Source organism: Ambystoma mexicanum, chromosome 10 (genome assembly GCF_040938575.1).
Source record: "Ambystoma mexicanum isolate Mex_15411 chromosome 10, UKY_AmexF1_1, whole genome shotgun sequence".
Classification (NCBI taxonomy): domain Eukaryota; kingdom Metazoa; phylum Chordata; class Amphibia; order Caudata; family Ambystomatidae; genus Ambystoma; species Ambystoma mexicanum.
In genome coordinates, this window is record NC_090932.1 from 1,112,194,703 (window position 1) to 1,112,209,432 (window position 14,730).

Consider the following 14,730-nt stretch of genomic DNA (forward strand, 5'->3'; position numbering starts at 1 on the left):
AGTAGAAAAAAACATTAAGAGGATATAAAGAATCCTAACCACACTTCACTTCAGGGCGAGGTTTGCAATTCTAACAATACAAGAAATGTACTGAGAGAGACTTAGTACTGATAGTCTTATGGACAGATCAGTTGCTCCATAGGAATGAGCCAAAAGACAAGGTAAGTAAAGCAGAAGCCTTTACGTACCTCCAAAAAGTAAGGAATCAAAATATAGCAAAAAGAAAGGGTGTCCCACGTCTATGGGAGGAAAGCATCAAAAAGAAAATCTTACCCAACATCAACCAGACCGGATCCAGAATATTATTCCCTTCCCCATGCACCTAGTATTATAGGTTATAATAAGTTCCTAGGAAACTTGGGACGTTAAGGAGATCCAGAAAAAAAATCTGAGCCAGAAAGTTTGCACTTAACTGAAACTCCAGTCAGTTCCCAGATTTTGATTTGTCGATCCTTCTTGTTTTCTTGGAGCGACTCATGCTGAACTCTCTCTTTCTCTCACAGAGACTCCTGGTGAGCGTTCTCCTTTGCCTTATCCTCTTAGCTTTCTCATCTATAGCTCCAGCCCCTGAGCTTCCAAGTGAAGCTCTTTGTATAATCTATAATTGGTTATTTATTTTTTTTTTTGTTTATTTGTTCATGGTTTATCACAAACCTTTACAAAAATATTCACGAGAAACAGACTGTAAAAACAACCTAAAATTTCCCATTCAATATATAAACATTTCTTTAAAATACATTAAAAAAACAAAAAGCAAGAGATAAACAATACCAAAACCAAGGCATATATCTAACTTAATTCACATATTATTTTTAAAAAGGAAATTACACGAATAATCATGATAGGTGAATATCCATTTCTCATTCTATACCAAATATATTTAGGATACATACATAAGCTACTATCAAAAAGATCTGCAAAGTATTCTGTTCGTTGTTTGGACAGCAAAGGACATCTTAACATGAAATGTTCTAAGGTCTCATCCATTTCAAACTCATTGCAGAATCTACACCATTTTTTTTTCTCCAAAGGATTTCTTATATTTAGTATACAATAAGTATGCATGACATTCAATCTAAATCTAATGTAAGAGTTTCTAAAAATCCTTGATGGATATTTTGTCAAATACGTCTCCATAACCGGCTGAAATTTCCAGAAAGTATGGGCCTGATTATGCAATTTAGACGCTAGGACTTTGCTCTTAGTCAAAGACCAATCCATTCCGTTTACAATCAATTTACATTTGTTAGGGTTATTCATTACAGTACACTTAGCAATTCCTATTTCTGCCATCATCTTTTCCATTTAATTATTTAGAGAGATCATAAATGGACATGTAAAATCCAAACCTGCTTCCGCATAGAAATTACTAATCCCAGATAACTTACATTTTCTCCATAACATAAGCCTCTTAATTGCAACCACCGAATGAAGAGACTGCAAACCCAATTCGTACCTCAGTACTTCCATCGGAATACAGTTAGGCAGAAAGAATAGTAGGCCCCTCCATAGGATTCCTTCTAAGGTTTTCAGAAAATCAGCAATATCTATTGGGAACATTTCTAGCCCATAGGTGATCCTTGGGACCACTTTCTTTAAGTAAAACTCCCTAAAAGGTTTCATCGTAAAACCTCCAAACTTCCTTTCCAGCATTCGCATCTGCCTTAATGCCACTTCGGCTTTCGCCCCGAGTTGGTTTTTAAACAAAGTAGCAGATTCCGTAAAGCAGTATCCCAAGTATTTAAAAGCTTTCTGGGGCTTGATGTGTTTGCCCTCACAAAACCATAATTGGTTATTTATAACACGCTCATTACCGAAGCGGTTTCTAAGCACGGACCCGGGATACGAACCTGTGTAGCTCTGCGTTGTCTTGCTTCCAAGACGAGCATGTTGCCACTGAGTTATACTACACGTGCCTTTAGCTTAAATGCTTTGATTGTCCCTCTGAGTTACCAGCAGGGCCTCAGAACAGATAGGGGAGAAATATTGCTAGAAGCAGTACCATATCCTGCCTGAAGGGCCTGAACAAGCTTGTTTTCCCTGATGAAATTGGACCCCGTTCTGAACGAACATTTGTCAATTTCACAACAGTAATGTTCAGGGATGCCTCCTGTAGTAGTTTGCAGCTTTACTCATCTACAAAAACCAGATTACCACACAAACTCCTTACACAAAGTTAAGTAAATATTTCAGAAAACAAGGGGATAAGCAAAGAAAGGAATGTTTGTAGAAGGCTTTGCATGTGTGGCTAGCCTTCACGCAGAATGGAAAAACCCCAAAATACAGCTGCAGCTAGACTAAAAACCTACTTGCCACAGGTAAGATTTACATACTTTTGGTCCAAGGGAACCCACAGAATTCTAACGCAAGATCCTCAAGGAAACTGTTACTAACATGTAACTTTTGTTCTCCAGCATGGGTCTGGCATGGTTTCACATGCTCAAGAATATTCCCCATCGTCAGGCTGGGAATCCTCAGTAACAGAAAAAAATCAGTTTCAGTTTCATTTCTGAACTGTATTTCCCAACAACCAATCACTGAGCTCTGGGTCATACTGCCCCTAGCCAATGACTGCCCTCTACCCAAGCCCCTCCTCTGGCAGCCATCTTCAGATTTGGTAGCACATAGAGTGGCAGTAGGACCAAGAGAAGAGCCATAGAGGTGCCGGCGGGAGGGTTCACGTGTGAATCCATGCCAGACCCATGCTGGAGAACAACAGTTACAGGTAAGCAATTTGTTCCTTCTCCAGCATGGGGTCTGGCAAGGATTCACATGCTCATGAATAAAGAACATATAGCAGTACACACATGCACAACCACAGTAGGTGGCAAGGCTCAACATACCAGGCTCACCTTTAAGCAAACAGGTTGCGAAGCACTGCTTGGCCGACTATGGACCCCTTCCTGGAATCCCAGTCGATGCAGTAGAATTTCGTGAAGGTGTGCGTCGACCTCCACGTAGTAGCCCTGCAGTTGTCCAGAAGGGGCACACCAGTCAGGAACACCGTAGTAGCAGCGATCGTTCTGGTCGAATGGGCTTTCGAACGGCCAGGCAACGGTCGGTTTGCCAACCGGTGACAATGGGGGATGCAGCCGAAGAGCCACCTGGAAATGGAAGCCTTGGACAGGGCCTTCCCATGGTTCACAGGGCCAAGTTCACAAAGAGCTGAGACGTCTTTGGGAAACACTTTCTGCGGTCCACATAGAACTTCAGCGCTCTAGCCACATCTGGTGAGTGCAAAGTCCTTTCAGCCGGCGATGAAGGTGTCAGAAAAAACACAGGCACCACCAAGGGCTTGTTGAGATGAAAGTCTGATGGCACCTCGGGCATGAAGGAGGGATGAGTCCGCAGCACCAGCCTTGTCTCGTGAAAAGTCAAGTAAGGTGGCTTACAGGACAGGGTCTGAATCTCACCCACCCATCGTGCAGAAGTGATGGCCACAAGCAACTCGGTCTTCCACAACAAAAACTTCAGTGGAACTGTCGGCATAGGTTCGAATGGGTGGCCCATGAGCCTAGTCAGTACCACATTGAGCTCCCACGCCGGGGCTAGATCCTTCACCGGCGGGAACAAACAGAAGTCCTTTGACGAACTCCTGCACCAGACGGTGTGACCACGTTGACGACCGTCCCAGAGATCTGGTGTAGCGGGAGATAGCCGCCAGATGAACCTTGATGGAGGCATGAGCCAGTCCCGCCTTGGCCAATGACAGCAAGTATGGTAGCACCTGCGGAGTGGTGACTCGTAGAGGGTCATCTTCTGTGCACTGCACCACACAGCAAACCTCTTCCATTTATGTCCGTAGCATTTTAGAGTAGACAATGCCCTGGCCTTGGCAAGCACCTCTTTGCAGTCCGCCGGTAGATCATAACCCCTGAATTCTAACGCTGCAGGAGCCAGGCCTTCAGGTTCAGTGATCCTGGGTCATGGTGCAGAATTGCTCCTCCTTCCCTGGCGAGAAGATCTGCGACCACTGGAGGCTTGACTGAAGGGGACGCCGACATGCTGAGAAGGTCCGGGTACCAGATCTGCCTCAGCCATGCTGGTGCGACGAGGATCATCCTGCACCGGGACCGTTAGAGTTGATTGATGAGTTGAAGAAGCAACGGCAACAGAGGGAACGCATAAAGAAAGAGGTCATCCCAGGGGAATGAGTTCCCCATGCTCCCCGACTGGGGAAACCTGCTGGCAAACCTCTGGCACTTGGTGTTCATCGCCGTCGCAAACAGATTGATTTGGGAATTGCCCCATCTGCGGAACAGGTGGTCCACTTGGTCCTGCCGAAGCTCCATCTCGTGGCAAGAGCGAAGCTCCCTGCTAAGGGAGTTAGCAACAGTGTTTTTTTACTCCCGTCAGGTAAATGGAATGAGGAACATCCCCTGGGTGCCCCCCTGCTTCCGGATGTATAACATTGTGGTGGTATTGTCTGTGAAGACCCGTACCACCTTGCCCTTGCGGGACGGAAGGAATGACTTGAGGGCCCAAAACACCACCTGTATTTCCAGAACGTTGATGTGCAACGTCTTCTCCTCTGGCAACCACAGGCCTCTGCCGTGAAGACTTCCGGTGTGAGCTCCCCATCCTTCCAGGGAGGTGTCCGTTGTGAACGTCTCCTGGTGTGGTGGGGTCTGGAAATCCATGCCTCCGGACAGATGAGAGCGCACGCCCCCACCACCTTATCGCTCGATGGAAGCTCTCATCAAGCATGATCCTGTCCTGGAAGCTTCCTGAAACTTGGATCCAACTCCTGCAGTGGGCGCATCCATAGCCTGCAGAGCCGAATGAGATAGATGCACAACGACATTATGCCAGGCAGAGACTTGATGGTCCTCACTGTGGTGATGTTCAGTGTTAACAGCGTTGCACCTTGCCCAGGACGGACACTATCCTCTCCTCCGACGGTGCCACCAGACATGACACCGTATTGAGACGGGACCCCAGGAACAGCGTGTCCTGTGATGGAGTCAAGCAGGACTTTGCATAGTTCACTGAGCACCCCAGTTCCGTCAGAAAACAAACTTTCCTCGCTATATGGTCGACGGCGACTCCCCTTGATCTGGCCCGGATGAGCCCATTGTCCAGGTAGGGGTAGACGTGAATCCCTTGCAGTCGTGTGGGTGCTGATTTCAGTCCGAAGGGAAGGGCCTTGAATTGGTAATCCACTTCCTGAACTACGAAACACAAGAACTTGCGGTGTCCCTTGTGAATGGGGATGTGGAAGTACGCATCCTCCAGGTCCAGAGACGACAGAAAGTATCCCTCTTTCAGTTGTCCGAGCACGTGCTGAAGAGTGACCATTCAGAACCACTGGGACTTTATGTATTTGTTCAATCGTCGTAGGTCGAGTATGGGCCTCCAGCCCCCGGTCTTCTTTTGCGCGAGGAAGTACCTTGAGTTTACTCCGGAGCAGCTTTGGAATTTATCGCTCCTTTTTTTTTTTTTAACATGGCGTGATCCTTCAACAGTAGTTGAGGGATGTGGTTTTCCTGCCGGGGACGCCGGTGGAATTTGGGGACATTTCCGTTGAAACTCTAGAGTGTGTCCGTGGGCGAGAGCGTCCAGCACCCAACAGTCAGTGGAGATGGTCTTCCCCCATGCTGACTCAGTTCGCTAGCCGGCTTCCCACCGGGGTGCGCGGGTGGGGGCCCGACGTTCCAGCTGGTCCATTCTTGTTTGGAGGTCAACAGGCCACCTTGGGGTCCTTGGCGACGGCAGCGTCCTCCTCCTCTGAAGGTCTTGGAACGGCCCCTGTTGGTCTCCTGGGCAGAGGATCGGGGGGGGGGGGGGTTGGCGGTAAGAAGAGGAGCCCCTGCAGTAACCCTTCGAAGAACGGGGAGACTTTCCTCCTGATCAAAAGGACAGCCGTCGCTGCTGAAGTGTGTCCAGGGCACGAGCCGTCGCTGTGCCCGCCTTGATGGCTTGTAGAGACTCATCTACAACCTTCCCAAAAAGATTATCTCCTTCAAGGGACATGTCCAAAACCCTTGTCTGAACCTCCTGTCGAATGTTGGTGGCTTTGAGCTAGCCACGGCAACAAAGGCAAATGCTGTTGCCCATCTGGCGGAACCCTGATTCGGCGATGTCCGTGGCCACGGTGATGGTGTGGTCGGACGTCACCTCACCTTCTTGCAGAATCTCCGCTTGTGACCTCTTGTCGTTGGGGAGGAAGTCAAACAGAGGCGCAAGCTTAAACCACAGCTCTCGGTCGTAGCGCACTACGATAGCTAGGGCGTTGGCGGCCTTTATGGTCGTAGCCACCGAGTAAATAACTCTTCGTCCCATAGCATCCAACTTCTTCCCCTCATTGTCCGGAGGGGTGGACGCTGCTGAAGATGAAGTGTCTGACGACGACTTCTTGGCCGCTGCAGAGACCAGCGAGTCCGGTGATGGTTGGGCCCACAAGCACTTGTGTGCAGAGTTCGGCACCCTGTATTTCTTCTCTAGGCGGTCCCTCTTAGCTGGGGCCATAGAGGGGTTCTTCATGAGGGACAGGCCTTCGTCCCATATGTCATCCAAGAGTGGGAGAGACAGGATGGTCTTTCTCTTTACCTCGCGACGCTGGCATAAAAAGCCCTCCTGGCTTCGTCTCCTCATGCGCTAGTTGGAAGAGCTCTGACGCTCTGGAGATCATCGCATGGAACAAGCCAATCTCGTCCAGCGGATGGAGAGGATCTGGGCGGAGGCAACGGGAGGTCCACTCCACTGTCGTCGTCTGTGTCCGCCGTCGACGCCATGTCAGCATCAGTCTCATCCCACCGGGGGAGAGATGGCGGCGAAGGGTGGCAAGGAGGTAATGGGTGACTCTTCCTTTTCTTTGCCAGTGGTTCCCCTGTAGCCAGAAGGTCAGCCGTTACTGGCGCTGCGGTCGGGCTGTCGGTGGACCCGGCATCCTCCTCCGTATCTCAGAGACCAGTGTATGCAGAGTGGAGAGAATGTCCACAATGATCTCTAGGGGGTAGCTGAGGCGGAGCGCAAACAGCAGGCTGGGGCGCAGGAAGAGGGCCAAGGCCCTCTTCGTCCTGAGGCTCTCCGTCACCTTCCTCAACAGTATCCTCGTCATCGTCGCCTTCATCGTCACCCTCATTGGCGCCCTCGTCGTAGGGTGTGATCCCGACGTTTCCATCGTCGCCATCCCACTCCTGGATGGTCTGGAGGTAGGTGAGCTCCTCCTTTGAGGAGCTATCCGTGCCCTGGAGGACCTCTGCACCTCCACCCCCACCCCCTTTCTTCGTGTCCAGCAGGGACGGTCTCGGGGAGATGACCGGCATCTTCTTCTCTGGGGTCTTCTCAAGGGGTTGGAATGAAGACTCCCTCCTGGCAGGGAGAGACACTCTTGCCATCGGAAGTGCACCATGCAGGTCTATCTCCGCAGCCTTCGAAAGGGATACCACAACCACCTCGATGGAAGGCGGAGGATTCGTCGGGTGTACCTGGGCCTTCACGGTCAGGACCGTTCCATTGTCCTGCTTTGCCTTGGTCGTCCCAGATGCCTTGTCCTTCTTGGCCTTCTCCTTAGGGTCAGGGTCGGAGACTCGGTCCCCCTTGGCCTTCTCCGGCAAGGGCAAGTTGGCTTTGGACTTCTCCTTGGCCGTCTTCAGAGGGACCTTGAATTTGCCCGTATGGTATGATTTCCTCTTGGACGACGATCCTGAGCGCTGACTGAAGTCGCTGGAGACATTGGACGCGCCCTGACTGCCGAGGAGCCCGCCGCAACGACGCTCCCAGTGGTAGTGGACTCGCAGTGCTTAGCCTTTTGTTGGATTCCTGCGGGAGGGGCACCCTCAAAGGACTTAGAAGCCTGCTCAGCATTCCCGGATCCGGGAGAGGCATGCTCCTGGGACCCACCCAGTGCAGAGGCCTTGGCCTGTAGCCACTCCTTCAGCCGTCTACGCCGATCCTTCATCGTGCGAGTCGAGAGTTCACAGCAAAACTACAATCTTCCTCCTTGTGCGTCGGGTACAGGCTGTAAAGGCATTGGGAATGTTTATCGTCCATATAGATATTCTGCAGACTATAGTCGGTACAAAGCTTGAAAAGAGAGGGGGAATCCTTCTCGTCCACCATGATCCATGTGGTGTAGGCCTTGAAGAATCTTCTGGAAGCCTCCACGAAGAAACGCAATGAAATTCGCCTTTGAGGGGTGTTCAAAAATCCTAAAAACTGGTCTCTGTTCGTCAGAAGGTTGATCGATGGAGCACAGGTGCTCGATTGACCGAAAAATAGAGTAAAAGAGCAAAACACGCAGTAACAGCTCGAGAGCTAAGCACGAGGACTCCCAAAACTTGAAAGTGCAGTAAAAATCTGAAGATGGCTGCCAGAGGAGGGGCTTGGGTAGAGGGCAGTCATTGGCTAGGGGCAGTATGACCCAGAGCTCAGTGATTGGTTATTTGGAAATACAGTTCAGAAATGAAACTGAAACTGATTTTTTCTGTTTCCGAGGATTCCCAGCCTGACGACGGGGAATATTCATGAGCTTGTGAATCCATGTCAGACCCCATGCTGGAAAAGCACACAAACAATTAACAGTAAATGAAATAGTATCGGCATGAAATAGGATAACCTTGACATGGAGGAGTATAGTGGCAAATGAAGTATAGACCTTTTTAATGGAAAGTACACTTTTTCACAACCTACAGCAAGATAAGCAATCTAACATTTAGATAAATCCGTCACACTTAAGAAAACCACACATTTCTATACAGAAGGAGAACACATAAAAAGGGAACTGTTAGGGCAGAATTCCATTTTGGGTATTTTGAAGTCTCATGTTATGGAACGCTCTTTGCTTTTTTCCCCCTTTGGGTTTTCTAATTTTTTTTTGGTGGTCAGAGGCACATCTACTGAAGTTCCTGTTATGTAAGATTTGCAGCAGTACCCTTTGGGTGCACTACAACAGCTTTAGCCTCCTGGCAATAGGAACCCAACCTTTGGTATAAGTTTGTAATACATGGGTTGGTAGTGTGGTTGAGCAGCCAGGCTTATCTCAAGAGGGGTCAATGTGAGCAGTAGGGTAGTTACACTGAAATTCACAGTGACAAGTATCCAGATAAACACTTACACTCAAGATTTCTTGATTAAACAATTATTAATTTATTTAGCAGTCAGTTTGAATAAGCCTTCTTCAGAAGGGCCAATATATAGTAACACACAAATACACTCCAAAATACACACTCTTAGTTTCTCTAACTCAGCAAGTACCCATTGGGGATGGCACACAGACACTTACTACACCCTCAGGTGATTTAAATAACTAGGACACTGTGGGCATTAATAACTCACTGGTACATATAGAACATTACTAAGATGAGTATCAAAGGGAAAGAGTTACTAGAATAAAACAAGAGATCACACAAATATTCTGAAGCAGGTAAGTATTTATGAACCCCCCAATGCAAGGTAAGCTAACCCCTTCCTGGAAGGACAGGTAAAACACAATGTCAGAGGAGAGAAGAGTCATTCAGGGAGCCAGGACAGCCAATGTCAATTTAGCAAAAGTCAAGGGGAGCTGAAGCACTTCTTGCAGGTAAGTAAAAGTCTTGCACAATGTTTTAGAAGTCTTTGTAGAAACGAAGAATCAATGTAGGGCCACAAGCTGTTAGGCTTGTGAGGTGTAGAAGATGCAAGCAACTCTACAGAAGCAACCAAGACAAGTCTCAACTGAGAACAAGTAAGGGTACACAACAAGAGGTAAGTTCTCTTAGACTGTACAGTACCTTTGGTTAGAAGAAATGGTGCCAGCTGGCTTTTGTTCCTGTGCAGCTCTGCAGATCCTGTTGTTCCTGGGCCTTAGTCGTGGCGACAAGAGCGAGAAATTCTGTGGACTCCTGCTCTGCAATGGGACGGTCGGCGGCATCAATAGTCAAACTTCAAATCAGTGGCACTTCGCGGTTTCAGCTCCTCACGTCTCAAGCAAATAGCCCCACTGCGGTTCTCGGATACCACTTCGGTATTTACTCGCATCTGGGGTCCAGCACTCTGTTGAAGTGGCTCAGGCTTGGTCAGTCCTGCTTCAGGATGGCCAGACGGGCTTACTTTGGAGTGGATTGGTCCCACCAATTCAAGGGGAGAAGTCGTCCTTGCAGGCCTTCTCTAGTCAAGGCGAATTCAGAGCTGCAGCACAGCAGCAGGGCTTCACTGGGCAAACCAACGGTCCAGGATTTGCAGCAGGCGTTTCTTCCAAGTACTTCTTCGGATTCCTTCGTCAAGTGGTCGACTCTGCCCTCTAAGCCAAAAAGCCTCAGCTTTTATGCAGGTTTCTCCCATTCATTCCAGCCTGGCTGTCAGTCAAGCCACAGGGTGGCTGTCCTTGCCAGACAGCCAGCCAGCCAGCCGGTCAATCACCTTTGGGTGCATTCCTGTTACCCAGGGGATTAAGCAAAGGGAGTTTCGGGCACCTCCCTCACTTCCTGCTCCTGCCAGACATACTGTCACTCACAAAGGGACCAAACTTGGTTTAGCGCGCAGAGTAAATCTCAAGAAGGACCGTTCCAGCAAGAAATGACAACGGTAGTTAAAAGTAAACCACTGCCACCAACCATTCATTGTGGAAAGGGTTACATAAAAATGTTACATGAGAAACAAGACAAAAGGGATACTAAGTAACCCCTCCAGCATCCTATTGTAAGATAGTGTGTGCTGGGTCTAGAAAGTTACAAATGTAAGTAAAGTCAATTTCACTTCACTGCTCTTGGAAACCGTAGTTACCCAAGAGAAGGTATTTAAACCTTTGGGAAATCTGAACGACTTCCCTGTGCCACTGCACTGAAGGTGCTGTGTGCCACAATGTAAAAAGATGCCTATGGAGTTTGTCAGACTCCAAAAACCAAAAGAAACAGAGTTCAAATCACAGAAAAATTCATGAGAGTGGGAAAAAGGTCTCTCTCTCCAGGTTAAAAATTAAAAAGTCCTAGAGTCCATCAAAAGTGCTGGGGGTCTCTAAGGTAGAGAGGAATTAGCACATTTCTGAGAATTCTTCCTAACAGTCCCTGTGCCACTATATCTCTTGATCACTTCTTAAGAGAATATGGCTCTCAGTCGCCCAGCTCCCAAGCCAGGGGTGCTTCTTAAGCACCATCCTTGTGGCCTAGGGCGATTAAATCTCACAATCGGAAATCTCACATCTCCACAAGGCTTTCTGGCCACACAAGCTCACCGTCTCCAGAGCCCTGGTTCTCTCTGGGCTGGACTACTGCAACAGCCTCTTTCTCAACCTGCCGCCTTCCTCTACTCTCTGCCCTCTGCAACTAATCCAGAACAGGACTGCGAGACTTGTCCTTGTCCTCAAGCCCTGAAATCTCTCCCATCGACTCCCGGTGGCTGAAGTTGAAGACCCTCTGCATTGTCCACAAGGCTTTCTGGGGCCAGGGTCCGCACTACATCCAACTCTCTCTTCTTCCGAAACATCTTCCTTCTCAAGCCCTTCGCTCAGCTACCTCCAAATTTCTGATGGTCAGACACTTCTCCAGGCAGAGAGTGGGAGGTAGAGCTCTCTCCTCTGCAGCATCCTCCCTCTGGAAAGGCCTCCCTGCCTATCTCAAACTCTAGCAGAACCACCTCAGGTTACGGAAGCAGCTCAAAACCGTCCTTTTCGCTTCCGTTTCTATCCTTCTCTCCCTTGCTGACCTACCCGTCTGCTGTGCTGACTGGTCGCCTGGCTAGCTTCTGAACCCAATGGGCACTAGGCTCCTCCACGACCTGTAAGCACCTGCACTGCCTCTGGGCCTCCGCGCACTTAGGGGTTATATCTGTAACCCTACATTCCCCTGTCTCCTTGCACTACTCAGATCCGGCTCCCTCGGCTGAACTTACTGAGAACAATGCTGCTCTGATGGCACTTCCCCCTTTCCCTCCACCTGGCACTTCTCCTCTCCTCCTTCCCCCGCACTTGCGCAATGTGAATGACAAGGCCTAGCAAGATCGTTGTTTCGTCCTCCCCATGTCTCCCTACCTTGTTTTGTCGCGGCTAGAAACATTTGTGCACAGGCGCATTATAAATGACGCATCATATCATTGTGGGCCATAAAGGATCTTGAATACAGATCTGGGTCTACAGTGGGACCTGGATGCGATTCAGGTGGTGTAAATGGTCAGGCTATTGCATAAAAACTGCAAAAAGATCAGGACAAACAAAAGAGGCCGAAAGTATATTTTGGATTTAAAGGGATGTGGATGAATTGGGAAATCCCTTATTTTGGGGCAATAATTGGTCTGTCCCATTTATAGATTGTTCGTTGTGGTGGAGGAAAGGAAGGTAGAAGAGAGTTGTACCTGCAGCATCCCTTTGCCATTTTCTTCAATGGTTCCTTCACTGGAAACATGCAATTTGGTGAAATATTTGGGAGACCTGGAACACAATGAGACATTGAGAGACCATTAAGGGCAGATCAGAATGAAAATTAATATCACATCAAACTTTCCTGCTCTTCTCAACACACCCCACCTCCCCCCGGGCTTTGATCATGGGAGGCCATCCTATTATGGTGAACAGACACTGAACTCTAACCAAACCCAATCAAGGTAGATAGCAGAGCGGCAAGGCTTAGACTCAGAAGGAGTGCGAGAGTGGTCCAAGGCCAGGGGTGGACTAGCCTATAGGGAACTCTGGAGATTTCCCGGTGGGCCTCTGCACCCTGGGCCTCTTTTGTGTGGTATTTCCAAATTTTCTCATAGGAAAAGCATTGGGCTTGCTGAAAATGTGTCATATAGGGCCACTTTGAACTTTATTTCCAGGGCCTCTTTTGGTCCCCAGTAATTATTTCCAGGGCCTCTTTTAGTTCCCAGTCCACCCCTGTCGAAGGCTACAATGAGACACGCACAGAGAACTCCAATAATTGCAGACAGGTAAGTACACCAACATATAATGATTTATTAGGCCAATAAAATACACAATAAGCAATGAAAACCTCAGGTCAATATTAGCACAAAATTTATATCAAACGCATGCATGCATCCACCACTGGCTGTTCGAACTAGAACTCTTACACTTTACCATAAAGACGGTGTCAGTCCAGGAAAACTGGACACCCCTTGAGTGGAAGGAGATGTAGGATAATTGGTTGGCCGAAGACCAATCGCCTCATTTAAAGTGTTCAGAATACATGCTCATTAGTTATTACGTAGCTATTGGCCCAGCTAGAGTGCGGCCATTTTAAGATCACTAGAATCGCCATTTTGTTTTCTCTATGTTCTCTTTAACGTTGCCTCTTTGCCTCATGTAAAACTGCTTTGCTGTAGATATTATTTCGCTTCAATGGTCAAAGGCTACGAAAACACGTTGAAACATTACAATGGAGAGCCAGACAGAAATGCCTGATTCCCTCCCTCATATATCCTTGAAGACAGGGAGCAAGGCATTTAATCAGTACATAAATGCCAGCGAGTCTCTTGAAAGAATAGCAATGTACGAAACTAGCATTTAAAGAGTTGAATTATGTTCTTCTTTACGGCCCGCCTTCCTGAGCCCAGTGAGGCCCCGGAGAGCGGGCTGACCTCCAGAGCGAAAATCGAAACTTAGAGATTCGGAGGCCGGGTATGCGCCAGTCTCCTACGCACAGCTTGCCTATGAGAAACAGAAACACTGTGTTCTAACAAACAAAGAATGATGTCTGTAAAACTAGAGATTGCAACCTGTTACTAAATATGGTGGTCTAAGGTGTCATATTTGTCACACTGGTCAATCAACGCCTCTAATTAAAAGGGAAATGAATTAGGGGCGGTATCAAATGTGTCATACTGTGTCATTGCTGATTGTAAGGTGCTCCTTTTGGTATATATGTAACTGATGTACGTCGTTTGCTTGCTTGTGTCCCCTGAGGTCTGTTTAGACACACGTCGCGGGGCGTGAGACCACTTGACCAATTGGGACTATTTTGTATTGCAATAAACCCTAGATTTTGTGAACGGAACCTCGTGTTTGGCGTATCTATTCGTGTGTGGTGACTTTGCCTTGTTTCCACATTCGAGGGTCCCTCAGGGGCCCCTTCAAGATGGCGCCCGAATAGGGACCCTCCCCCACTTGTTCCATCGTGTACGTTGTGACATAAGCAAGGCGGAAGAACGGCGAGGACGGGAGCGATCGAGCCGGGATCGAGAGGTGTACGGGGGCCCCTGTGAAAGCGATGAGAGACTCCTTTTGCAGATCTGCGCACCGCTGATCCCTGATCGACGTCCCTGGCCAGTGGACAAGGGGGCGAGGGTCCTGAAACGAGGCAGAGCCGAGATACGCAGACACGACGTCATTGGTTGCGTCAGTATACGGCCGAATTGTGTCTTGAAGAAGACAAATTGATTGATCAGGTGAGTCGTGCCCCGATTTGTAAGTAATCCTGATATTGGTTGAGAGTTGATTTTGCAAAATCAACCACCCAGAGTAAGTTTGGTTAGCCAAGGGTAAGGTTAAAACATGCCTGGGGTATTGTCCACTTTAGTGGGATTTTTCCGCTGCTGTGAGCAATCTTTGAAAACTGGCCAGGAAGTACCCCCGGGAGGAACGCGGCTTATGAGATGTACACAAAGTATGGTATGCGAGCGATAATGTTGTTTGAGACTTGGCATAAGCAAACCAGAAAACAGGCAGACCTTCAGTGGCCGAGCCATGGGAGTTTTGAGATGGGACGTATAGATAACCTGGAAAAGGTGTTGATAAGTAAAAAAGCACGCCCTGAGGCACTTGACATCCTTAGGGACTGGAGGAGGGAAGCGATGCTCAGATTTAGAAGTGGAGAGGAATAT

General features: G+C 48.4%; 1 protein-coding gene across 1 annotated transcript in view; it reads right to left on the reverse strand.

Annotated features, from left to right (window-relative positions):
- The window catches only part of LOC138492039 (poly(ADP-ribose) glycohydrolase-like), a 1,720,160-nt gene that overhangs the window by 848,927 nt on the left and 856,503 nt on the right, over positions 1–14,730 (reverse strand). The window contains exon 10 of the mRNA XM_069618967.1: positions 12,268–12,343. Within this exon, the coding sequence (XP_069475068.1) occupies positions 12,268–12,343 (76 nt within the window). The remainder of the gene's footprint in view (positions 1–12,267; positions 12,344–14,730) is intronic.